Source organism: Electrona antarctica (assembly GCF_951216825.1).
Source record: "Electrona antarctica genome assembly, chromosome: 22".
Classification (NCBI taxonomy): Eukaryota; Metazoa; Chordata; class Actinopteri; order Myctophiformes; family Myctophidae; genus Electrona; species Electrona antarctica.
In genome coordinates, this window is record NC_136805.1 from 18,227,704 (window position 1) to 18,253,756 (window position 26,053).

Consider the following 26,053-nt stretch of genomic DNA (forward strand, 5'->3'; position numbering starts at 1 on the left):
AATATGGAGTCAGAATCAGGTTTTTTGCCAGGTATATTTGCAAATCAGATTAATTTGTATACTGTAATATTGGTGCACTATGGTAAAGCAAAAGTATAGAAACATTTCAATTATTTTACAATTTGATTAAAATATAAAGATGAGCAACAATATAAAGATGTAAAGGTAAGATATAAATAGATATCAACTATATACAATATTGCAAAACTAATTAGCAATATACAATTATTTACACTATAAATTCAGAAAATACTTCACACTTCAGACTAGTGATTAGTATAGTGTAGGTAAACAAATTAATACATTATATTGTATATTGCATCTTGAAGTTGTATAAGTGTAATAGTATGCATTTCAAAATTCACTTGGACAAATATAAATATAAATAAATCAATTAATTATTGCTTGTTGAATTGACTAGTCACACAGAGGGTAGCAGTATATATACATTCACATAGTAGACAGCACATACATTCCCTTTTATATTAATCTATTTTGTTCTCTCCTGGTCGTATCTGTTAGATCCCCTGAAAGCAGATACTGTTGAACCGTACAATTCTACAGTATGTATACAATACATACATGAAAGGAATTTGGTACATTTTAACAAGAGAGGTAAAACAAAATGTTATTTCCATTTCCAATCAAATCTATACCCAAGTACGATGCCCACAAACACATCAGGGATGATTACACTTGACTTTATCAAATATTGTAGTATACTTACTGTGTTGTGGGGTTCAACAGGTAGTGCAAAACTACTCTTCAATTTTCAGTAAACTATATAAACTTCACAATCTGACTGCGATATTTATGTGTACCTCGTCGTTTCTTTTCCAAGTAGCCTTGCTTCAAGATGTTGTTGAGGTCCTGGGCTGCCACCGCGTCAACTTCCCCGAAGACTGTGGAAAGACACAATGGACATTGTTGACTGCCTGTGTTCACAATGAACTCTTTATTGAATGCTACATCATTTGTTCTTAATTCTTGAATTAAGGCCCCATTGCAACACCCGCACGCACGCACGCAAACACACACATGCGCACACGCACGCGCACACACACGCGCACACACATGCGCGCGCGCACACACACACACACACACACGCGTGCACAGTCGCACACACACACACACAGTGAAATTTGTTAATTTAACTCTGAGAAATGGGTCGATTTTTGCACCCTCAGAGTTAGATTAACACTGGATCTTACAAAGCATACACACACCATAAACATGCAGCCTCCTAAGAATTGGATCAAATACCCCCCCCCCCTTAAGGCTTTAGGAAAGTGGGATCAATACATTTACAGTGCTGTGCTGAGCACTGCAGTCCATACATCTGCTCACAGTGCACTTTAATGGGAATGACTTGCCCGTGGGAATTTTCAACAAGCCTGCATCTGCAGACAGAGATGCACATTTATCGGCACGCATGCTACAATCGCACGAATTGAAATGTCCATCGGGAGACCAGCACAGCAGTACGCCGCACTAAATATTTCACACAATGAAGCTCCTCTTCGACACAAGATCTCCGGCTAGCGCCCTCTTCATGAAGGATAACTGGAGATCACTTCCTAACCTTGGGCCATTAGTGGGGAAATAGCAAAACTGACCCAGGGTCAGCTTCAAGGGCCATCTGCCGCCCTTCGCCTCATAAGGAGTACCTGGCTTTGGCGTGTGTCGAAAACAAAGCTCAACTTCCTCCGCGTTCATTAGTCATCAGGCATTAGCCTTAAATGGAGAAGAAGCAGCGAGGGAGCAGGTGCCGCCTTTTTAGTCTGGAGTACATGGACCATTTAAAGTCCATTTACACTGGTCAGTGTGACACCTCACCCAGGGCACTGATGACAAGGCAGAGGGCCTGGAATCCATCGGCCCTTCCAGACGGCACCGCTTAACTGCTGGGTAAACCAAACATGTCATACCGTAACCGGGTGCTCTTTTTTAAACACGGGGAATCCCCCCAGTGTTAGACAAATAGCCATAGCGCTAGCAGAATGAGCAAGGTGAAAGCGCAGCTGGGTCGAACGCCCACTAAACTTGTGTGACGTTACAGTGTCAAGCGCCTTGTTGCGCCAAGGGCATTTCCTGGATAGGACCCGTGAAATGCTCCTCTGAAAAGGAAAAAAAGGGGGGGGGAAACAGCCTCATGTGGCGGACAAAAATGAAACTTATGACAGCTACTTCCTTGTTTTGTCTGGAACAGCATTCCAGAGATTTATGCACGGGGTCAACACCTATCCAGTGTGTGATCCGATAACCCTGCAGTGCTTTCAGCTCGTGGGGGCCTGACGGATGAGCGGGTCATTGAAGAGCACAGCCCTGGACACCTCGCGGATTCGAACGCACTCACATATCACCGGCCTGCCTTTGTGGATGGACTGACTGGTGACACTATAAATACGGAGGTGCTGAGGACTGTTTTGTCAAAGGAGAGCCTGATTCGGTACATCATAACAAACAGCGGTCATTAGGCTCCCCCACCTCATCCATCCGCCGGCAGTCCGTTCATTTTTCCTGGGCCTGCTTCCCTGTTGCGGGCGCTCATCTAATCCCCTCATCCGTCTGCCTCTCTCGCTCTTCATTTATCTCAGAGGTCGAGACCGGTTAATAGTTGAGGAGTTGCAAAATCAACATGGGATCACTCTGATCTGCTTGGGTCAATAAACATTACACATTTGTGCCTTTGCATCACCTTAGCACTGGAGGACATGGCTCCACCCGATTAGCTCTCTCTCTCTCTCTCCATTTCATTCTAAAATAAAAGAAATATGAAACCTTGGGTGGGAGGAAAATGGGGATTTCAACATTTGACCTGATTTCACCGGCATAATGGAGAGTCTGCTTTATACTTAGTTGCACGCCGAAAATAGTCGATCTACAAGCTCACAACGTATAAATTAGGCTTTATGCTAGTGGGGGATGTGCGTGCCACGTGAACGCTATACTTGGCAACCCTTCCACAGCAGCAGTACAAACCTAAAAGCTGTGCACGGTCGGTTATTCTCACACAAGTCGCCATTGATCCCGCCCACCACCTTGCAAAAACACATTCTGATTGGTCCAGAGTGAGCAATGCCTCCTTTAATCAAATTACACGCTAACACCACTTTGGGACCAAAGTCATTTTAAGTGGATATTCAGAAGTAATCTTATTTGTGAAACATGTATAATTTAGGGTGTTAAAAACAAAACAAGCATCAAACAGTGCTTGAATTGTGTTTAAATGATTTCCTGCGTGAGATGCAGGCACACAGAGAGAGACACATTAATGCATCTGATTAGGTCCTCATCAGAATCACAGACACACGGCACTCTTTCATACAAATCATAAATTGCATTATCAATTATTCAGGGCAATGCGATGACTTCATTTTCATCCTTTTTGTGTTTTAATTACTGCCATCCACAGCTTGGGTATTGACATTAATTTGATGGCAATTTATTGATATTCCCGCATAATCTATTTAGCTTTTAGCCAAGTGCAATTACAAACAGATAGATGGAATGTAATGTTACACTCACGCAGCAACGTTTAGTCAATCAAGGTGAGAACCTGCTAGGGGCATAATTGTAACTGTATACACAATGGCAATGAAGAACAAAAGATTTGAACAACCCCTATTTCAGAAATGGAGAAAATAATCAATAAGAAATTGACCAGAGATGTCCGTTTAACTGATTCTGATGAAGCAACATATTTCCCCATCAGCAAGCCCAACCTGTGCGGCACTTTACTGTGCCATGTTTGTTGCCTTGCTGAACTTGTTTTAGACTCGGGGGACGCAACACAACAACAGCATCTGAGAGCTGGCAGCGGTTGGCGACGGCTGCCATCTCTCATTTGGTTATTCACACTCTCTCAGCATGGTGTTATGAGCTCAGCAGTTGATCCCGCAAGAAAAGGCTGATTTATGTTAGCATGACCAGAGGGAGTTAATGTATTCTCTCATTAAAATCCACTTTAGTTAGGCTGAAAGTCAATCAGAGGCCGGGGCAGAGAGTGAATCAAAATGAAGGGAAATGGTTGGGTGGGAGGACTAATGTGCTACATTATATCTGACTGTGGTCATAATGCAACAAAGATGCTATAGGAACACACTAAATGGCTCAAAAGTGAGGTTGATGATGATGCTGCAGAAGGAGACGCCATGGCAACAACAACAGATTAAAGGACAGCGGGTTGCGGTCCGGTCGTCATGGTAGTGTTTCTGCTTTACTGAGACAAGGCGGGAGTGGACGCAAGCAGAGGGCTTGAACCAGAGCTGAAAAAAAATGGAGGCAGACTTTTTTGCCAGTTCAATTAAGAGCTCCCATGGAAAATGACATACTGTTATTGAAATAAGTAATTTGCCTATATAATCATTGAAAGAGGTTGTGTGCATTTATTCTCTCTAATGTGCACCGGAACCCCCTTTTGGAACCCCTTTTGGTGTTTTAAGCATTATGTTGTGCTTTAGCTATTGAAAAATAGCAGATCTACAAGCTCATAGCACGGCACCGAGTGCCGCGCTACGAGCTTGTAGGTCTGCTATTTTTGAAAAATCGTGAAAATGTGGCGTAAATCTTTGAATATATATTATTTTAGAGTGAACGTTTTTAACTCAAATCTTTTCTTCTGGGGGGTAGCTGGAACAACATATTTTCAGATAGGGGGTCGGCGACCAAATACATATACATTTTTGGGTCCTTGACATGAAATATTGAGAACCACTGATATAGAAACATGAGGTTTTCAGAAAATTGTCCTGATTTAGAAGCCATTTTTTAAATTTCGTCCTCAGGTCTAAATGGGTAAAATCAGTCTGGCCCAGGTGGAACGGATCAAAAGCATCCTCTCACAGCTCAGGTGAGGAGTGGGACTACAGGACCAGTGACCTGCGCTTTCTCTCTCTACTGTTTAAGTCCTTGGAACGCAGGGCGGGGAGGAGGAGGCGGCGGCTTCGGCGATATGCCTCTCGATGCGAGGAGGTATATTGCATTGAATGCAGCATCAGGGGGGCAGGACCTGACCTCCGCCTGAACTCTGCTGATGAGGTGAAACAGAAGGCAGAGAGGCTCCCCCCGGCCCTGGGGGAGAGTGGGAGGGGAGGGTGGGGGGATACGGGGAAGGAATGCTGCTGATTCTGGAGACAGAGGAGAGGCGAGCGGCACCGCAGTCCTCTCCAGATACTGTCCTTGATTAGGAAAAAGGATCCACTCAGTGCACCTTCACCCACCCGGCGCTCAATCTGCACGCAGGCCGGGGCTAAATTGATACATTTTTCCTCATTACAGCAGGAGGGCCTTTTGCTGTGTGTCCCTCCAGCGAGCCCAGCCATCAGAGGAGGGAGGAGAGAGACCGAGAGCCACTGAGGTTAAGGACTAAATGTCTTCCCTGCCCTCCACTCCTCCCCCCTGATTTGATTAGGACTTCAGTCATCGATACATAAACTGCGTATAGAAGCTCTGTAATGCATGCGTTTGAGTAAAAAAAAAAAGAAAAGAAAGAAAGGCATACAGCACATTATGGCAGCATGCATGATGCGTGTGTGGCATCCATTAACGTTTAATGGGTTATGGAATCTTTTTCTTTTCCTTCTTCTTTTTTTTGGGGGGGGGGGGGGAGGGATGTCGATGAGGTTACAAAACAAGGCTGAGTACCTCGCAGAGGGGACAATTTAACTTATATAAACAGACTAATATGAAGAATTCTCTCAGAGGCATGCAGCCTTTGGAATACTTTGTGATGATGGCAACGTTGATGCCAATTAATTCGTCAAAGAAATGTAGTTGTATTTGCACAGTTGTGTCGTGTTCCCAGGATGGTTCCCAGTGTTGGTCAGCGGAGCGGGGAGGAGGGGGGAGGAGGGGGGAGGAGGGGGGAGGAGGGCAAGCTATGTTTTCATTGCTGCTACCAGTGTTGGTTTTGGCAGCAAATTTTGATTTTAGTTTTAGTCATTCATTTAGTCACATTTTAGTCACCTGGAATGTTTTAGTGTTAGTCTAGTTTTAGTCGACTAAATATCACAAGATTTTAGTCGACAGTTGATTTAGTCGACTAGAATGTATTTTGGCGGGCCTTGATGCCGTAATGGCTGTTTTTACACTTGCTGAAAATAGCCGATCTACAAGCTCACAACGTGTCGCAATCGACTATTTTCAGCATGCAACCAAGTGTAAAATGACTTATACTGGATCTCTTGTCCACTAGTCCCTTCCTAACATTTTAGTCGTTTTTATTTGTTGATGAAATTGTATATTTTATATTGTATATTTAGTCTTAGTTTGAGTCATCATAGCCTAGTTTTCATTTAGTTGCCATTTCGTTTTCGTCAGTGGAAAAAGGTAGTCGACGAACATTTTTCGTCTTAGTTTGTAGTCGACGAAATCAACACTGAAGCTATGTTTTCATTGCTGCTACGCAAAAATATATGTCAAGTCATCCTGGCCTATATGCACAATTGAGTTCCTATATACGTTCCAACATCATAGGCCGACCATTGCACAGAGACTAAGGGGCTAAATTTACTGTGTGACATCGGTTTCCCCCTGGGCAGCCATAAGCAGTGTCTACAGCGACCCTGAATTTCCCTTTTGTAGATTTACTACCACTATTCAAATGCTTAACTGCAGATACAATGATCCTCTAATCGCAGGGGACGGTTTTCAGCTGCTTCACTGACACGGACGGGGGAAAGAAAAAAAAGAACTTGAGTAGGAATATAAATACCAACAATGGAGAAGTGCGGGCCCACAGGAGAGCCAGTGCGTCCTAAACGTGATATCAAGCAGTCAACGAGAGAGCCTTGGGGGGGGAACTCACTGTGAAGAAAATCAACACTAAACCTCGAAACGTACAGTTACTGCAAGTTTAGATGCTCTTAACATAGCCACTAAAACACCCTAAATATAATTTGAGCAATAATGGTAAGTAAATATGTTCAGCGCCGGCCTGTTATTGCAATTCTAAATCATTGCTTGTGTGTATTGCCTATTTATAAAACCACAGGTATTTGGAAAAGACGTCCGTTGTTATGGATTGTGCCAATAGACAACAATATGATTCTATTTCTCTAAAATAAAGGGACTTACTGATATCAATCTCTTGTTGCAGTGGCAACAGGTGCTATGGAATAATCGTTTCTGTTACTTTAAAAGAAAATCAGATACCATGCAGCGCAAAATCATTTGTTTTTGTGGTGGCTTGGTCACAAACAAATAAAGATATGCAACAATATAGATTTTTCACAAATGCCTCCATGCAGGAAAAAGTAATAATGTAAAAGAATAATTCAAAGCAACTGATAATTATTGTTCGCAAAGCTATCAACTAATGACATTATTTACTTATTTCTTCTCAAATGTGATACAATTATACACTAAATGACTTTGGAATTATTGTTATTGATAATTAAATGTATAAATCACTAAATTTTAATCAAACACTCACCAATCTAGAATAATGTTGTGATATATTTTATCAAATAGAATAATAATAGAAAACAGAACAGAGTTTTGTATCAGTGATCATTTCTACAGCATTACAAAGCCTACAGTTAGAATAGTTTAACAAATGTGTACATTTAGTCCACATTTTCAGGCCAAACTTTTGTAATTACAACGAAAATTGATCATTCATAATATTAAACAACTAATTTCTTTTTTTTTTTTTATGTTGCATTAATTAGCAGTAATTAAGAATGTCGAAAAACAAAACACAAAACAAATAAATTTGAGTTGGATGTGCGCCATTTCACTATATTTAATTTATAAAATAACGTTATAAGTTATTGTCAGCAGCACACCAAAGAGGTTATCTGAATTGTACGAAACACTAATAAAATAATTTACTGATCTATGAAAAAAGAAATAAATTCATCACTGAATTGAATAAATTGCAAAACAATAAGAGTTACATAGAGTGCTTTTTTTGTATTTCGTTAATTTCACATTCACTGTAACCGGTAATACGTGTAGCAGTTTTGAAATAACTGTGTATATTATATTTGTCATTAATTACTCTTACTGCAAAAATCAATCAATAAATAATACAAAACAAACGTTTACTAAATTACCTTGACCAAACAAATATATATTTAATTTACAATTGTATTTATTTATTTTTCTAAAATTGAGTGCAATAAATCTTGATGTGCGCGACAATGATGATGCTTATTAAAATAGATTTTTCTTTTGAGCATTTTGCACTTTCACTCAAGGAGAGGATGAAGCACCACATAAAACATAAATAGTCGTTCTGTTGTACAAAGTTGTATAGCAGATCTATAAGCTCACAGTGTGTCGCATCCACGACGTGTTGTGAGCTTACAGATCAGCTATTTTTGACACTTGACAACGCGTCATGTATACAGTAAATCAGGCTTACCGTTATACAGACACTAATGTATTCTACACAGACATCTTCACATCAATGAACATAAAATTACAGACACTAATGTGTTCTATACAGACATCTCTGAACATAAAGTTACAGACACAATGGGTTCTACACCACCGTTTCCCATGTGTGGGTCGTCGCGAACCCGAGCAAACATCCCTTTATTTTTCATTTCCTACTTTTCGTTTTCTATTATTGTTTTCTCAAAAGATTTTCCAAAACATGTTCAGCCGTTCAAAAAATGTCCATGAATTAAAAACTATTTCAAGCATTTTCTTTTTTAAAGAATTTAATTCAAATGTATAATTCCTTAAATAAGCGGGGGGCGACACCAAATGTGTCTTTTGGGTCTTGAGCTAAAAAGTTTGGGAACCACTGTTCCAGTTCCACACCACATGAGCATAAAGTTCCAATCCACACACGGTTGTGTTCTACACAGGCTGCCGTCCACAAACAGATACAATGTGTTCCACAGACATCGTCCACACACAGCTCTTTTCCATACAAAGTGATTCCCATTTCCTTGAGATAAGCTAACTTACAACACAGGTCACCATAAATCATTGGTAATAATTTCCATTGTAGATAAGCAATCTTTTCAACAGTACACACTACACAGGCACACAGCCACTCTGTCCCACTTGGCACACACTCGCACACACTCTTACACACGCACACACACACACGCGCGCACACACGCAGGCGTGCTCGCACACACACACACACACACACACACACACTCGAACACAGGGTGCTGTTCTTTTTTTTTTACAGCAGCACGGGGATCCCTAAAAGAGGGATGCATCCTCAACACCCTCGAATAACTCCACAAGGGCATGTTAATGCGCTTAAAGTGCTACATTACAGCAACAATTAAACACAGGCTTCCCAGAGGTATTGGGAGCCGTCCTGTCACTGTCTGTGTACAGGCCAACACATCTCTCCCATCTCCATTTATTTCCCTAAGAAATCAGCGGGGCCACCTGGGCCTGGCATCGAAACTTCATTCATCTCCAGAAATGGATTCCAGTGGAGAGCAAAATCAAATTCTCATTTGCAAGGCAAGAGGGAGAGGGAGAGAGAGAGAGAGAGAGAGAGAGAGAGAGAGAGAGAGAGAGAGAGAGAGAGAGAGAGAGAGAGAGAGAGGAGAGAGACAGAGAGAGAGGGAGAGAGAGAGAGAGAGGGAGAGAGTGAGAGAGAGGAGAGACAGAGGAGAGAGACAGAGAGAGAAAGAGAGAGGGAGACAGAGAGAGAGAGGGAGAGGGAAAAAGGGGGTGGTGTGTGTGTGAATGCAGGAGGTACCTGGGAACGCTAACCTCTGGGTGAACCCGCCGCATCTGATAGTTTTGCTATTTGTCTGTGACATTGACAGCTCTGGGGGAGATTAGGACCCACCCTGGCCCAGCACTGCACTCTGCATGCAGCCTATGTGTGCTGCGTTACAGATGGACTACTGCACATTCCCCCCTCTTTGCCTGAGCCTCCCCTCCTCTCATCCCCCCACCCTATATGTTTCAACATGTGGCTCTCGCCCCAGAGGCAAAGAGAGGGATGTAATTATATATGCAATGCAAATGATAAAACAAAAGCGAAATGAGGTTGGGGTCCGTATCAGAGGGCTTACGACAGGAGGATGCAGGGTAGGCGATGTGGCACGGCCTGTGGTGTGTGTGTGTGTGTGTGTGTGTGTGTGTGTGTGTGTGTGTGTGTGTGTGTGTGTGTGTGTGTGTGTGTGTGTGTGTGTGTGTGTGTGTGTGAGGGGGGGGGGGGGACGTCGCAGAGCAGAGTGATGGATGCCCTTCGGTTAAATACGTCCAAATCCCCCCTTCAAGCCGCCCTCTCTTTGCCGGGCAGTGTGAGTGAGTGTGTGAGAGAGAGTGTACAAGATTAATAGTGTAAACAGCGGAGAAGGAGAGAGAGCGCGGAGGGAGGGAGGGAGGGAGAGAGAGAGGGAGGGAGGGAGAGAGAGAGGGAGGGAGGGAGAAAAGACTATCAGCATCTGCAGGAGCACAGTAGCCCTGGGGGAATAGTGTGAACTTTTGAACCCTGATGGCAAGCAGTCGCAGCGATGCACAGAGCCTGCTCCTGCCTCGTAATGTGTGTGTCTCCACAAACGCACAGAGGCAGAGAGGGAGGCAGGGGAAGGAGAGTGAAGGAGAACGAGGAAGAGCGGGGAGGGGAGGGGGGGTTGTCATTAACATATTCCACGCTTCCTCGCCAAACGAGCCCCGCCGCCGCTATCAAAATGTCACGAAATCCATACGCCAATGAGTGTGCCGAGCAAAAAAAAAGAGAAAAGAAATCTTCAGGCAGAGATGGTGATGGATGGATACAGTATAGATGGCTATCTCCAAGTCCAAAGAAACTTTGTGATTGATTGGGCCCCGCTGTGACAGCTTGGGTCAATCATTCAGACGACTCTGGACAGGGCTCAGACGGGTCGCATCTTGGCCGAGCCCAGGGGTCAGGGGTCACGAGTTCACAGGGTGGACATCATGGCCACTGGCTGAGAGAGAGAGCATGCAGTGAAGACACGGTGTAGCTCTTCTAGCCAAAGATACAGACCAGGTGCTTGATGCAAAAGGCCAGACAATGAAAGAAGGGGGAAAAAATAAATGAAAAGAAAGAGCACACGTACAGGATTGATGCTGCGTTAGCTAAGACAATGTGCGCCTGATGAAGAACAGCTGAGGTCAAAACGTAGTTGATTAAACTACTATGGAAACATCAATTCAGTTGTGCAGGTATTAGTTTTTTCTCCCTCACAGTATTGCACCGGTTCAGGACGTACAAATCGTACATTATGCATTCATCCCATGTTTGTAGTCACTAATCCAAGCTCCACGTTTCGGGATGACTGAGGCTCGTGTAACATTGTAAACAAAATGCCAATATACCCTTCAAAAAGCACTGCGCTGGGGAAAGGTTTCTCAAGGTTCAGCCGCAACGCTTGAATTTTAGATTTAATATTCTATTTACAGGCACGGCGTAATAATGTTCCATGCAGTGTATTGCTCCCTCATATTCAAATGAGAAATTGGCAACAGCGAGACATCACTTCAAATTGGTTATCCTATTGCATTCTATTGCCAGTAATTGGCTTAGGAAATAGTGCCAGCACAGACAGAAGGCACACTCTCCCTTTTTTCCAACCCCTCCCCACCGCCATCCATCCATCCATCCATCCCTCGCTCCCTCCCTCCCTCCAACCTTCCCTCCATCCCTGGGCCTGTAGCGAAAAACGAAATGATCACCACGGGCACGTCTGATCAGATCGATCAAAACGGATCAATACAAAGACAGCAATCATATACAAATAAAGAGACTTTGATGCGGCATAGGTCGTGAGAAATTACATGCTTTTTGGAATATGAAAAATGTATTATTTCAGGCCTTTGTCCTCACTTAGCACAGCATATAAAGTAAATACTGTATAGCATGAACCGTATAATTATGACTGCAACATAGAGGTGGGAATTGGGAAACGTACCGTCTACTGAAAACTTCACTGTGTGATCTGATGCCCTTCCTGTGGGGCTCTGTCATCACTGCAGCACACATCCCCGACATCCAACACTCATCCCCGACTTCCAACACTCATCCCCGACTTCCAACACTCATCCCCGACATCCGACATCCAACATATTCCTTCCAACACTCATCCCCGACTTCCAACACTCATCCCCAACATCCAACACTCATCCCCAACATCCAACACTCATCCCCAACATCCAACACTCATCCCCGACTTCCAACACTCATCCCCGACTTCCAACACTCATCCCCAACATCCAACACTCATCCCCGACATCCAACACTCATCCCCGACTTCCAACACTCATCCCCAACATCCAACACTCATCCCCACCATCCAACACTCATCCCCAACATCCAACACTCATCCCTAACATCCAACACTCATCCCCAACATCCAACACTCATCCCCGACTTCCAACACTCATCCCCAACATCCAACACTCATCCCCAACATCCAACACTCATCCCTAACATCCAACACTCATCCCCGACATCCAACACTCATCCCCAACATCCAACACTCATCCCCGACTTCCAACACTCATCCCCAACATCCAACACTCATCCCCAACATCCAACACTCATCCCCGACTTCCAACACTCATCCCCAACATCCAACACTCATCCCCGACATCCAACACTCATCCCCAACATCCAACACTCATCCAACACTCATCCAACACTCATCCCCAACATCCAACACTCATCCCCCACATCCAACACTCATCCCCGACATCCAACACTCATCCCCGACTTCCAACACTCATCCCCAACATCCAACACTCATCCCCAACATCCAACACTCATCGACACTCAGTGTGCCGCGGGTTCGACTCCTGATCCCGACGGCCTTTACTGCATGTCACCCCCCTATCTCTCTCCCCATTTCCTGTCAGCCTACTGTCTGTCCCCCCCCCCCCCCCTCCATATAAAAATATATATATAAAATAAAATAAAAACATTAAAAAAAAACTCATCCCCAACATTCAAACACTCATCCCCAACATCAGGCACACATCCTATCATGATTAGATGATGATAGGACTGACATTTATCTGCTTGACCTATACTTGACAAGTTGACATATACGCGTGTTGAATCTGCCTAAGCACATGCTGATACCCTTGATACCATGACCACCAACTACTTCATCAGATCGGCTGTGCACACAATGATACGAGATGCATCCAACACACATCCCCGACAGTCCAGTGCAGCGGAAACAAACATTACATGTGCAATTTGACTTTGTACATGTGACCCTTCCAGCTCACATCTGTGTGTGTGTGTGTGTGTGTGTGTGTGTGTGTGTGTGTGTGTGTGTGTGTGTGTGTGTGTGTGTGTGTGTGTGTGTGTGTGTGTGTGTGTGTGTGTGTGTGTGTGTGTGTGTGTGTGTGTGTGTGTGTGTGTGTGCGTGTGCGAGCGTGCGTGTGCATGTGAGAGTTAAGGTTGGAGAATCTGTGCACAAGCATGTATTTGTGCATGTTTCCTGAACAGGAAAGAGAGAGAGAGAGAGAGAGAGAGAGAGAGAGGGAGAGAGAGTGAGGGAGAGTGAGAGAGAGGTGGTGAAGGGGGCAGACAGGACTGGGTTGAGGAGGCTGCAGGCTCGCGGTCAGGTCACCGGTACGGTCGGCGGGTGAAACTCAGTTCACATTAGCATGCAGACACCCGGGCTAACAATGGAGGCTCCATCTGTTCCTGTCAGCCATTACAAATCTGGTGTCACCCAGTCCACTGGAGACAACAGGCCACCTCCATCTAATGAAACGGCACAGGCTCCTCCTGCGTGTAAGAAGCAGCCATCGACTTCACACTCGCTCGGTCATTCACTCAACTCTCAGCTTAGAGAACAGAGGGCAGAGGGAGCCCAGGCAGCAAGTCGATTACCGCAGATAATACCTCCTCCTCCGAGTCACAAAGTCTCTATTGTGTACAGTAGAGTAGAGCTGGGGGGGAGGGACACACAATTAGAGATGATAAACCAAAGTACATCTGTGTGTATATTTGCTTTCTCCTCGTTACCTTATACAGCGATTCTGTAAGTGGTTCCCAAACCCCTTGTGGTGCGCGAGAACCTTCTAGGGGGTGCGCGACATGAAAAGGCTAATGGTGGTCTATGGTTTTATTTTAAATATATTAACATATTATGCCAATATATGGGAAGTATATGCAGAATATAGCCTATGCTGCATATATAAGACATATTCAGGTTCATATATGTGCATATATGTGGATAAATAGGAAATGTATGTCCCTATATAACAGTGTAAGTAAGGCAATAAGAAGAAGCAGCAGGTTTTCCAAATTAAGCCCTGATTTAGAGTTCACTCTGTCGTCCTGTGAAAATAGCTGATCTACAAGCTCACCACGTGTCCAGTGGAGAATAAATTAAGCATAAGCGGTTCACCGTTGGCTTCCTGATGATTCTTGCTTTGTCATTTTCAGCTAACATTCGCGGGGGGAAATTGAATAAAACCCGAACCACAAGCCATGGATAATTGTTCCTCCTAAAATGCCACTGATTTCATTAGGTGGCCGTGTCATTATTTCCCATGCTGCACACCCTCCTCCTCTGCAACGGACCGCCCAGTGGAAATGTGTTGCCTTCCCTTTCAGTTTGCAGTGAACAGAAATTGAACTATGAACTCCACTTGCCCCTTGGTGAGGACACAGCCCATTGGTGCGTCCACGTGGTCACCACGGATGAAATCGCAACGTAAGGTGTTAACTTCCCTTGGAAAAGGAAATGCATTGAATATTGAATATGGAAATAGAATATAGGGAGGGATTCGTCTTTTGGTGGAAGGCAGATATGGCTGACGGTCTAATTCCAAATGATATTCAATGGAAATATTGAGGCAAGCATTTTTATCAGTATTGCCTTATGATACACAATGTATGTATTTGTACACTGTAGCTTTCATATACTCCAGCATTACAATGAATTCTACTTTTCATTGCTTGAATTATTATTATTTTTTCTAAAGGACCGTAGCATTAAAACATAGTTTCTAGAATTCATTTAGCACTTAAGCCATATTTATTATTAATTTAATTTGAAAAAAGTTCAATTTGTTTTCACCTACAGTATAATGATGTGCCCAAATGTAACGGCAGGGATAAAGTGGTGCTAATAAAAACAGTTTAATAATTCTAAAAAATAAATAAATTATTAGATATATATGACTTATTTTCTGTCTTTCATCTGCCATATTCTTTAGATTCATGGAGACTCTTTGTGTGGGCGGGTGATGAAGCAGTTCATTAGGGCCTGTTCCAGATAAGGGAAATTCTTTGATGACGTCCACCTGGCATCAGCTCTCAGTGCCACAAGATTACTGCAAACCGCAATATTATATTACGATGGAACACTTCACAAGGTTTTTAGTGGTGCCTATGCCTATGGTGAGACAACTGGAAACGGTAGCTATAGGCCTAGGTAAAGATGGGCACCCGGGGCACCTGAATCAATAATGCCAACCTATAGCAAAGTCAAGTCATGGGCTATTAACTGTCGCAGATAGTCGGACATACAAAAAAAGAAAAGAAAAAAAGAAAAGTGTGCAGGGTGGGTGAGAGGGAGGGAGGGTAAGTCAGAGAAAGGAAGATAGAGGGAAAGATTGATAAAGGGGGAGAGGGATGGAACACACATGGCCCCTCAGGTACAGTGTTGTATTTCAAACCCGGTTGTGAAAGGATAGAGGGGGTTTGGGTCAATCAATCACATCATTAGCCTGCAGCTACACAGCCTTCTCTCTGTGTGGGCTGGCTCTGTGCCTCAGCCAACACACACACTGCTCTGGGCTTGGATGGGGGGTCATTACTATAGAGCTGAGGTCTCACCACTAGAGGGAGCTCTAGGTCACCGATCAGTCCTCTCTGGGAACAGCAGACTCTGCCTCCGAGGTGTCTTGGCCAAAAACTACCTGCCAACCACCTCCTAGGAGGAGGCGGCGAGAGACGGAGGAGTCGCTGATGTCACAGTGTCACAGTGCTGACCGAGTTACGCTGCCAACGCAGCAACAGTTCTCCATATGGTCAGATCTTAATTCAACCATTAATCCCTATAGACACTTTGTCATAATGACAAATAGGCAGTCAACAAGCTGGCCATGTGTCGCATCACCACACAACACATTGTTTGTGATCATGTAGATTTGCAAGTTTCACATTTTTCTTTTTCATTTTTTAAATAAGAACTACCATAAAGAACACAGTGGGTGTTAAATTAATGCCACTGTGTAGTTATCCTACACCACCACCACAGAGTCTCCGGTGACATCGATGTACCCCCCCCCCCCCCCCCCCCCCCCCCCCCCCTTGCGGGTGTGGGACTCCACCCTCCACCTTTCCCTCTCCCTCTTCCTGACATACCACGATCTTCACAACAGAAACACAACCCATAGCCCCCGAGGTCACAGACGGTATACACCTATAGCTTATATAATATCTATGTATCTATCTATCTATAATAGTCCAGAGGCTTAGTGCACTTTTTTAGGAGAATAGTGCACTTGCGGATAAAAGCGCCAAATTTTGTATGAGGCTTCTTTATGTCATGCTAAAGGATTTTAGCCTAGGAGCCCTTGTCAAATATCTATTTTAAATATCAAATTGCAAGACTATCAATATCAATGAAATTTGTGAAATATGTGAAAATCCGCCTAGTATTTTTCAGACTATATACATCATAAAATGATCAGATTACTTCCAAATGTGATAAAGTTGACTTATTTTGACATTATTAAAGTCACAGAACATGAAATATCATCAATAACACCTTTATTGCAATGAAGAATACAAATGAATATGCATCATAGTGCGAAACATGTTATAGAGCTGTGCGCATTCTGCCTAGCTGTCACAATTGCATTTGCAAAGTGGGGAACAGTCAAAATTTGCATCGCTGCATTGGCAGGTATACATCACCTTTACAGGTGCATCTGATCAGCTCTCTGCAAGCTCTGGAAACCTTTGGAATGGTCAGTAAACTAGCACCCATGACCCTTCTTCCTTGGCCGATAGTTTTGTGGAGAAGGAATCATTTGATGGCTTTGTGTGCTGGTGGCCCAGATGCCTGCTTGGTAGACTGCCCGTTTCACATGTGAGTGCACCCTGGGCGGGAGGTAATTTCTCTATCGTTCGATTTTGTTCACAGAAGAGTTATTTTCTTTTTTCGTTGATGGAGCTCAAAGGACTGGATTTGTCGTACAAAATTACTGTCAGTCTTTCAAGCTCCCGGAAGTGCTGGCAGTCAACATCTAGTTGCTGGAAGGGATGCTTTGCCAGATTGACGAATGTTTTTGTCGCAGGCAGCATCATAGGCTTGCCAGGTCCGCCAAGCTGACCTCTTACCCTTTCCATTAATAGCCGGGGAGCGGGAATAGAGATGAACCTGTGATGTCATGACATACTTTTTATTTGTGTTTTTTCTATTAACTTGGTCATTATGGAACACAGAATGAGAGGTCTGCTCTGACCAAATGAATAGAAAAAAAACACAAATAAAAAGTATGTTATGACATCACAGGTCCTCTCAAATTTTGGGTGACTGGCTCCCCGGCTATTAAGGCATATGTTGTGTCACAACCGGAATATGCGTGAAACATAGGCAGGGCTCGAGATTTGGGTTCCCCTAGGCTATTGCAGTCTACCAAGCGGGCATCTGGGCCACCAGCACACGAAGCCACCAAGTGATTCCTTCTCCACAGAACTATGGGTGGGTTAAGGAAGAAGGGTCATGGGTGCCAGTTTGGCTGACCATTCCAGAGGTTTCCAGAGCTTGCAGAGAGCTGATCAGATGCACCTGTAAAGGTGACTGTAGTGTAGTACCTGAAAATGCAGTAATACAAATTTGGACTGTTCCCCACTTTGCAAATGCAATTGTGACAGCTAGGCAGAAAGCACAGCTCTATAACATGTTTCACACTATGATGCATATCCTTGTACTATAATGGAAAGGGGGAGCAAACCAATATATTTATACGTCCGGCTTCTCCTATGAAACTTGGCAATTCTGCTCAGCAAGCCATCCTGGGAAGCAGTATAGGGGAAAGCCTCTCGGAGGACATGAACACCCTTTCTTCATACCTGAAGGACTGCCGCCTCAAGCTCAGTGTTGAGAAGACTGTAGCAACAATGTTCCACCTCTACAAAAGGGAAGCAACTCGCCAAATCAACATCATGGTCGACGGTGCCCGGCTACAGTCCCAGTCCTCACCGACATACATGGAGTGAAGCTCGACAGAACACTGTCCTTTAAACAACACCTGGACAGTGTTAAGGGAAAGCCTGTGCCGCACTGATACAGCATCTAGCTGGCACCACGTGGGGAGTCACCACAAAGACACTCCACCGAGGCCCTAGTTTTCCCTGCCGCTGAATACTGTGCCTCAGCCTGGAATCGCCCCAGCAGAGGTCAGGCGAGAAGCAGCCACACTGTCCCTCACTCGGAAGGCACAGTTGAGCAAATCTCACCTCCTCCACAAGGTCGTCACGGAGACACCACATCGTACGCATCTCAAGTCCCGGCGGCCCTTTGCCACACAGGCCCAGGAACTGCTCGGCACAACACCAGCCGACACCTCCAAGGCTTCCTGGGTGAAGGCAAGATGGAGGGACCAGTGGAAGGCAGCAGATCCTTCCAGGCTTCACTACTACATCGAGGATCTCACAGATGTTCCTGGCCAGCGCCTCCCCCGCAGGGAGTGGACAACCCTCAACTGCCTGAGGACGGGTGTGGGACGCTTTGGTGCATCCATGCAGAAGTGGGGTCTCACAGACAGTGCCCACTGAGAATGTGGGGATCCATTACAGACTGTGGAACACGTGCTGACCAGCTGCCCCACATACCGGCCACCAAATAGTGATCAAGGCTTAATTGACCTAGACAATGACACACTGGACTGGCTTGCTGCAATGGAGCTGAAGGTCTAAGGACATATACGACAGAAGAAGCACAAACAAATTCTACATGCCACAGGAATCCATCTGCACTACATTGCCTCCGCTCACCTGTCATATGTATTGTACAAATATTGCTTTTGTGTGCCATACTGTTATTGTGCAACATTTTGCTGTGACGCAAATTATATCACAATTTCCACATTCACTGACCCCTCCCCTTTTCACTTCACACACACACACACACACACACGCACACGTACACGCGCACACACAGCAGCACAGTATGGTACAGTATGGTACGATACGGTAACGTACAGTCTGGTACAGTACGGTACAGTAACATACAGTACGGTACAGTAAGCTACAGTAACATACAGTATGGTACATTGCAGTACAGTACAGTACAGTACAGTACAGTACAGTACAGTACAGTACAGTACAGTACAGTACAGTACAGTACAGTATGGTTCAGTACCGCACCCAAAATGTAGTCTGACTGAACAAGTGGGCACCCTGCACAAGTGGCCACCCGGACAACTGGCCACCTGGATGGTGTGGCGCGAGACCGTCCGATGGCCGGTCGAGTTATAGTTCATTTGTATGTATTCTTCAATGCAATAAAGGTGTTATTGATGATATTTCATGTTCTGTGACTTTAATAATGTCAAAATAAGTCAACTTTATCACATTTGGAAATAATCTGATCATTTTATGATGTATATAGTCTGAAAAATACTAGGCGGATTTTCACATATTTCACATATTGCATTGATAATAATGTCTTGCAATTTGATATTTAAAATAGATATTTGACAAGGGCTCCTAGGCTAAAATTCAATAACTGACCATAACGAACCATCATGCAAAAAATTACGCTTTTATCCGCAATTGCACTATCCTTTCACTAAGCCCCCGGACTATAAGACCCATTCTACTGTCCCTGGCAAACCGGGTTTACCAGCAACAAACAAACGAACAACACTAGCGCTGCACTGATGAGGTGCAAACCAATGCCACCAATTCAAAGGCACACCTGTGTGTTGAGAGTGTAAAGATAAAGAAACATGCACTCTCAAGTGTAAAGAAACATACACTCTGAGTTTGTAACACGTACTCTTGTTTGCTACTGTAACATATTGTTCTTTTTTTCAGATAATGAGGGGATTTCATCTCATCTTTATTCACAGACACACACGCATGCATGCACACGCACGCATGCACGCACGCACGCATGCACGCGCGCAATTCATACTGCAAGAGGTAGATAGAAGATGTTTTCTTCATCCTGTATAGACAAGACCGGAGACTCAACGGTTGCATTGTTGTTGTTGTTTTTGCTGTGCACCAGTGTCTTCTGCCCAGCTTGTTGAGGTTGTAAAGACTGTTTTATACTTTGTTGCGTGCCAGAGTAATGCACCTGAAAAGAGCCTAATATTTACAAGCTCACAACAGGAAGGTCGTCTTCCTGTCACGCTGGGACGCGTTGTGAGCATGCAGATCGCTTGTTTGTTGCACGTGAAAGTATACGTCAGGCTTAAGTGTGCCATGACAGAACTACCATCAAGAACACAGTGGGTGTAACCACTGTGTCGTTATCCTACTGCCACAGAGTCCCCGGTATCCCCTCTCCTCAGCTAGTGTGTTTATGAACTCTAAAAACAAACACCTGTATTCCTGCAGTTCACTGTGTCATCTGAAGCAAATACAATGTACTCATTATTAGACGTACCGATAAGAAAACAACATGCAGTCCAGAGAAGCCCAACTCTAAACCATACTGTACATGGGCAACTCGCGTCCCGGGGGCCACATGCGGGCCCACATTCACTTAATGTGGCCCTCAGGTTAATATCGCATATTATTGATTTCAGCTGTTATAATTCCAAACATGCAAACATGACCCGCGTTAATTACTTCAGTCTAAATTAGTTAATTATTGTCTTTTTTTATGTCCAATGTATTTGTACCTATAGTTCATAAAGTTAACATAACTATAATTAAAGGCATTTGAAAGGCATTTGAACTTTAAAAAAAAAATTCAAATTCAAATATAGCAAAAATAGCTGATCCACAAGCTCAAAACGTGTCGCATTGCTACCACAGCAATATAAATATGCAATGAGGCCCTCTGGAGTGAGTGTGGAAATATAGTGGCCTTCTCCATTGTCAAAGTTGCATTCCATCCCTGCTCTAAACCAATGGAGAGAAACTCTCTTCTCCATGGTCAATCGTCATATCCACTGGCACTCAAAAAAAGAAAAAAATAGCTCCTTCGGACAGAGCTGCACTGCACCTCTAATGAAGGCATCAACACCCAAACAAAAGTGCTTGAAAATCGCTTCAGACAAAGAGGTTATAAGTGTCTTGTATTAACAATGCTTCATCACATTTCTCCACCCTGTCACAAACTGAATACATATCAACTACTCCGACAGGAACAGAACACAGTGGTTTGTGCCATTCAGAATGTATCCAAGGACAGAATGTAATCAAAGAACATTGGCATATTGTCAATACGGATCCAGTCTTTCTAAGCCCCCTCCTGTGGAATACAAGACACTTCCTAGCCTACATAACATGCTAGTGAGAGCACAACTTCCCCCTACATCACCCTCACATTTCCTCTGGAAACAGCTCTGTTTCCTCTTTAAAATAATTACCCATTTGGCAAACATGTCACTTCACACACAAAAAATGAGGTAAAATAGCCGATATACAAGCTTTTTTTTTTGTTTGTTTTTACTTTAGAAAGCATTTGAATTGTTTCTTTTCGACAATAATGACATGGCCAAAGTAGGGAAACCAAACTGAAAGTGGTTTATCGATTAATGCGCCTAGTAATTCATTTTCTTTTTTTATGAAAAAAAAAAATGATCCCCCGATTTTGCAACCCATTTTTTCACCCAGTGTCAATTATCTAATGTACTCCTGGGCGCTACACTTCCTCTGCCAACATGGGGGGCAGCGGACTGACCTCATGCTTCCTTCTATGCCAAATTCCCACCTGACAAGGGGGAATTTGCTACACCCGGCCGGATGTAGCACGTGGAAGAAGGAACACGTTATTCCGACCAGTTCCTTTCCCCTCCATCAGGCGCCCCGGCTGGCCAGGGGGAGTTATAGAGACCAGGATTACTGCATGTTTTTGTGAGGGTACCTACCCTAGGAGACACGGGGAGAACATGCAAACTCCACACAGAAGGGCCCTTTCACCAACCCCGCCTCGGGTATGGGCACTGATGACGCGGAGGAGGGAGCACGCCCCCAGCACCCACAGCGTCCCCCGGGGGAATTGAACCCAGGACCTTCTAGCTGTGAGGCGACAGCACTACCGACACTGTGCCCTAGTAATTCATTTTCAATGAGAGGCCTGCAGGGGGTTTTTTTGTACGCGCATTGAAGTTGAGGGGCGACAACACACGCCTGTGACCTGGAGCAGACCTGTCGTTGATCCAGGCAGGCGACAAAGTCTGCGTCACACGCTGCCCATCTGAAAGGACCTTATTGAGGATTTTGACATTAAACCAGTTTATCCGAAGTCTGACGAAGAGCCTGTGTTGCTCAAACATCACACATCAACACACACTCATTCACACACAAGCAGGCCTGTGGCTGACTCACAATGAAGCGCTCCTTCGTCCTGGCAGTCAGAGGCCAGTGAGGCGTCATCCGAGGGAGCCGACCGACCCAGGCTGTTACTACGGTTGTCATCAGAACTGTCCTCCTGCCTGGATTCAGCTGAAAGTGTGCATGTGTGTGTGTGTGTGTGTGTGTGTGTGTGTGTGTGTGTGTGTGTGTGTGTGTGTGTGTGTGTGTGTGTGTGTGTGTGCATGTGTGAGTGTGTGAGAGATAGAGAAAGAGAAAGAGAAAGTGAAACATCTTGGGGTCAGGAAGCTATTGTCACCACACAATGCCCGGCGTTGCCCGCCCCCCGACCACCCCCCCAACACACACACACACACACACACACACACACACACACACACACACACACACACACACACACACACACACACACACACACACACACACACACACACACACACACAAACACACACACACACAGACATTGAAGTAAAATAGAGTGTATGTAAATAATATGTGAAGAGTAATTATACTTTGGAGTGTGATTACTTACATTGGACCGGAAATTCCTGTGGATTTCTGTAAAATGAAAGTGGCCGTGAATCAAAATGTGGCACTGAACATTAGCACTTTAGCCACACATAATATTTAACACATTTTGAATTTCAGCCTCTCCTGCTGCTATACCTACAGTGGTTTCCTGCAACAAAGGCCACTAAACCACACGTTTTCTCTGGCAAGAGCACGCAGCCCTTTATCATGCAGTGCAAACAGCAGCGTGTGCGCTGGTTGCTTCCGGAGTAAGTCATTACATGCTCTGCTTTTCATTAAGCACATTGTGTTGCTCGATGGCTGCACGACAAGCACCTTGAATCACATCTTGATAACTGACATTAATCTTGGTCCTTGTGATATGGACAAAGAGTATTGCATTCTTGACGATATACATTTTGTTTTAAATTAGCCAAGAATGATCTCAAATAGTAAAAACTGTAGATAGATCTGCAGCTATTAGTACTATTGTTGGGACTATTTTTGAGTGGTTAAAGTGGTTAAAATCATGCACCCAAACCAATGCAAACTGCATGGTGCAAATGTTCCAATTTTCTGCTGAAAATACAATCTTTACATGAATTATCATGGATGACTGAGTGACCTCTTTCAAAATAATACATTTGTAATTTATCGCAGGTCATTTAAGGATAAAGTTTTGGGGCTTTAATAATAAATAATGCAGTGTTGGATAAGGGCATCAGGAAAAATGAAACAGTGATACCACAACAATACAGATGTGGCCTCTTTCTGTCTCTCTCGACACATTAATCTAGTGGAGTCCTGCTGCTTCCAGAGGTCAAAGTCCTACCGATTGTGGACCACTCTGAAGTTATTCAACAAGATGTCCCGTGTCTCTCCGGCATGTTCACTGAGGTTCTCATCCTGCAGGATGTCCGATACGAACAGCTCACAGTCTGAGGGAGACGAGAAGATGACACAGTCAGCTCAGCATGGCAGTACTCAAGAGACTCTGGGAGACCAGTCTCACAACACAACCCTCTCAGAGTTAAATTGACACAATAAACAGACTCTTGAACCATAGCATCCCATTGCGTAGAGTGAAAAATGAAAGCGGGCCAACCGGCCAAATATAGATCCCAGTTTATATAGGGTTTAAATGGTAAAACAAAACAATACGTTGACCATTGTGTTGTGCAGTGTGTGTGTGTGTGTGTGTGTGTGTGTGTGTGTGTGCGTGCGTGCGTGCGTGCGTGCGTGCGTGCGTGCGTCATGATTATTTCTTCTTGGCTTCCTTCCTTTCCTTGCTTTCCACGCACGCACGCACGCACGCACGCTCGCTCGCATGTGTGATATAACTTATTATAATGTTTTTCTTAATTTTTTCGGGCCAAACATTCATTTCGTAGTTCATCCAACTTTTAATTTAAACATACATCACTGACTGTAATTCTGTAGGTAAACAACAAGGCCAGTTATAGAGTCCACCCAGATGTACAATAAGAGACCATAGGATCAAATAACATTACATGAGAATTATATTATCATATCATGTGACCAAAAGTCAAAACCTTACAACAGTATGACTTATATAGTATACCCTATTTCAGTAGGGTAATAAACACTCCAACCCGAAATTAGGCCTTTTTCTATGTGACAACCAGGCAAAACATGTTGGACCTGTCCAACAAATCACTTATCTGATAAAAAGTCTTTATTCCACATAGGTAGTACACAGAGATGCCAGTGTTCTTATAAAGCCACATTTTGCCAACCTGGCAGTAAATGCAAATATAGTAAATGCTAGGCAGTGGGACTCAGTGAATGAGATTACTATCTATGGAAATCTGGTTTTCCATTGTAAAGGCAACCAGACACATTAGCTTGTGACAAAATGTTGCAGAGCTAAACAGTAGCCTATGTGTCAAAATTTCAAGATTTGTAATTCAGAATACAAATTAAAGATGTGAACATATGTAAATATTACATGTTATGTATGTGTGTACACCATACATGGCATCGCACGCACACACGCACACGCACACGCACACACTTCAATTCAGCAGCTAGTTGTTCTGTAGTTACTCCAATAACACACTTCAAACTTCCTACAACATTGTAGCATTACAGAGAATGAATTAGAAAAGCAGTTGACCTTACCCTCCAAAAGCCTCCTGATGTCCTCTGAGATTGCCCCCATCCTTAACTGAGCCCCGTACAAAAAATACTTTGACTGTCAGTCTTGCCAGGCTGTCAAGAACGTCAGTTCTCTCTTCAGCTGTGCTGTGGTAGCCTACTATACACCTCAAAACTCACAGCCCTATGGTAAAGATAGCAACGACCTGGAGCACATTCTTGCAGATAAACGTACACAGCGCCTGTGCATCTGTGACCTACTGTTCTGAAACAAAAGTGCCGGCGTACGTGTCTGCAGATTTGCACAAATTGGGGTGGAGCAGGTGCAGACAGTGATGACAACTTCCTCTGTGCTTTGGTCTCAAATGCCAGACAGGCAATGTTGATTGACGGAGTTGTCATCAGAGTGTATATTGTATCACCACAGTGCCTGCAGTAGGAATAAGGACACATGGAAAATTGCCTGTAAATGGTTATGTTGGTCATAATTTGGTCAGACTTTATTGAGAGGATAGCCCCTTGAGATGCAGCATCTCAGTTTAGAGAGGGTTAAACATTACATACAAGGGGTGCCCGCGCTGGCCTAGTGGTCCAGGCGCATGCCACATATAGGCTCTGGCCTCTGTAGGATGAACAGAGTCAAAACATTGATAGCTCTACAAATAAACATAGACATAATTTGAAAATTATTTTAATTTTGAAAAGAAAAAGTATAGGCTACTGACAGCAGCGGTTGGAGAATAACTACTAATCACAGAAGCAACTGGATTTTGTTCTGTTCCAAGTCAATGCCTAAAAAGGTCTCTGCAGGCTACCATAAAGGTAGGTGTTTTGGTAGAATGGATGAGTAGATAAAGTATGATGTAGGGCAGGCTATACTTCCTCACACAACGGTGTCGCACCTCTTACGAAATCTACAAATCTTCACCTCTGCATGTTTCAAGTAGATATAGGCTACTCTGGGGGATCCTGCCACGTTGAGGAATGTTTCTC

The 26,053-nt window shown here is 44.0% G+C and overlaps 1 protein-coding gene across 1 annotated transcript in view; it reads right to left on the bottom strand.

The window, feature by feature from the left end:
* Window positions 1-25,176, bottom strand: part of skap1 (src kinase associated phosphoprotein 1) — a 47,931-nt gene extending 22,755 nt beyond the window's left edge. Inside the window, exons 1-5 of the mRNA XM_079493062.1 lie at window positions 25,085-25,176; window positions 23,775-23,880; window positions 22,965-22,990; window positions 22,448-22,564; window positions 822-902 (exon numbers count right to left, since the gene is read on the bottom strand). Of these exons, the coding sequence (XP_079349188.1) occupies window positions 822-902; window positions 22,448-22,564; window positions 22,965-22,990; window positions 23,775-23,880; window positions 25,085-25,124 (370 nt within the window). The 5' untranslated portion in view covers window positions 25,125-25,176. The remainder of the gene's footprint in view (window positions 1-821; window positions 903-22,447; window positions 22,565-22,964; window positions 22,991-23,774; window positions 23,881-25,084) is intronic.
* Window positions 25,177-26,053: the final 877 nt, after the last annotated feature.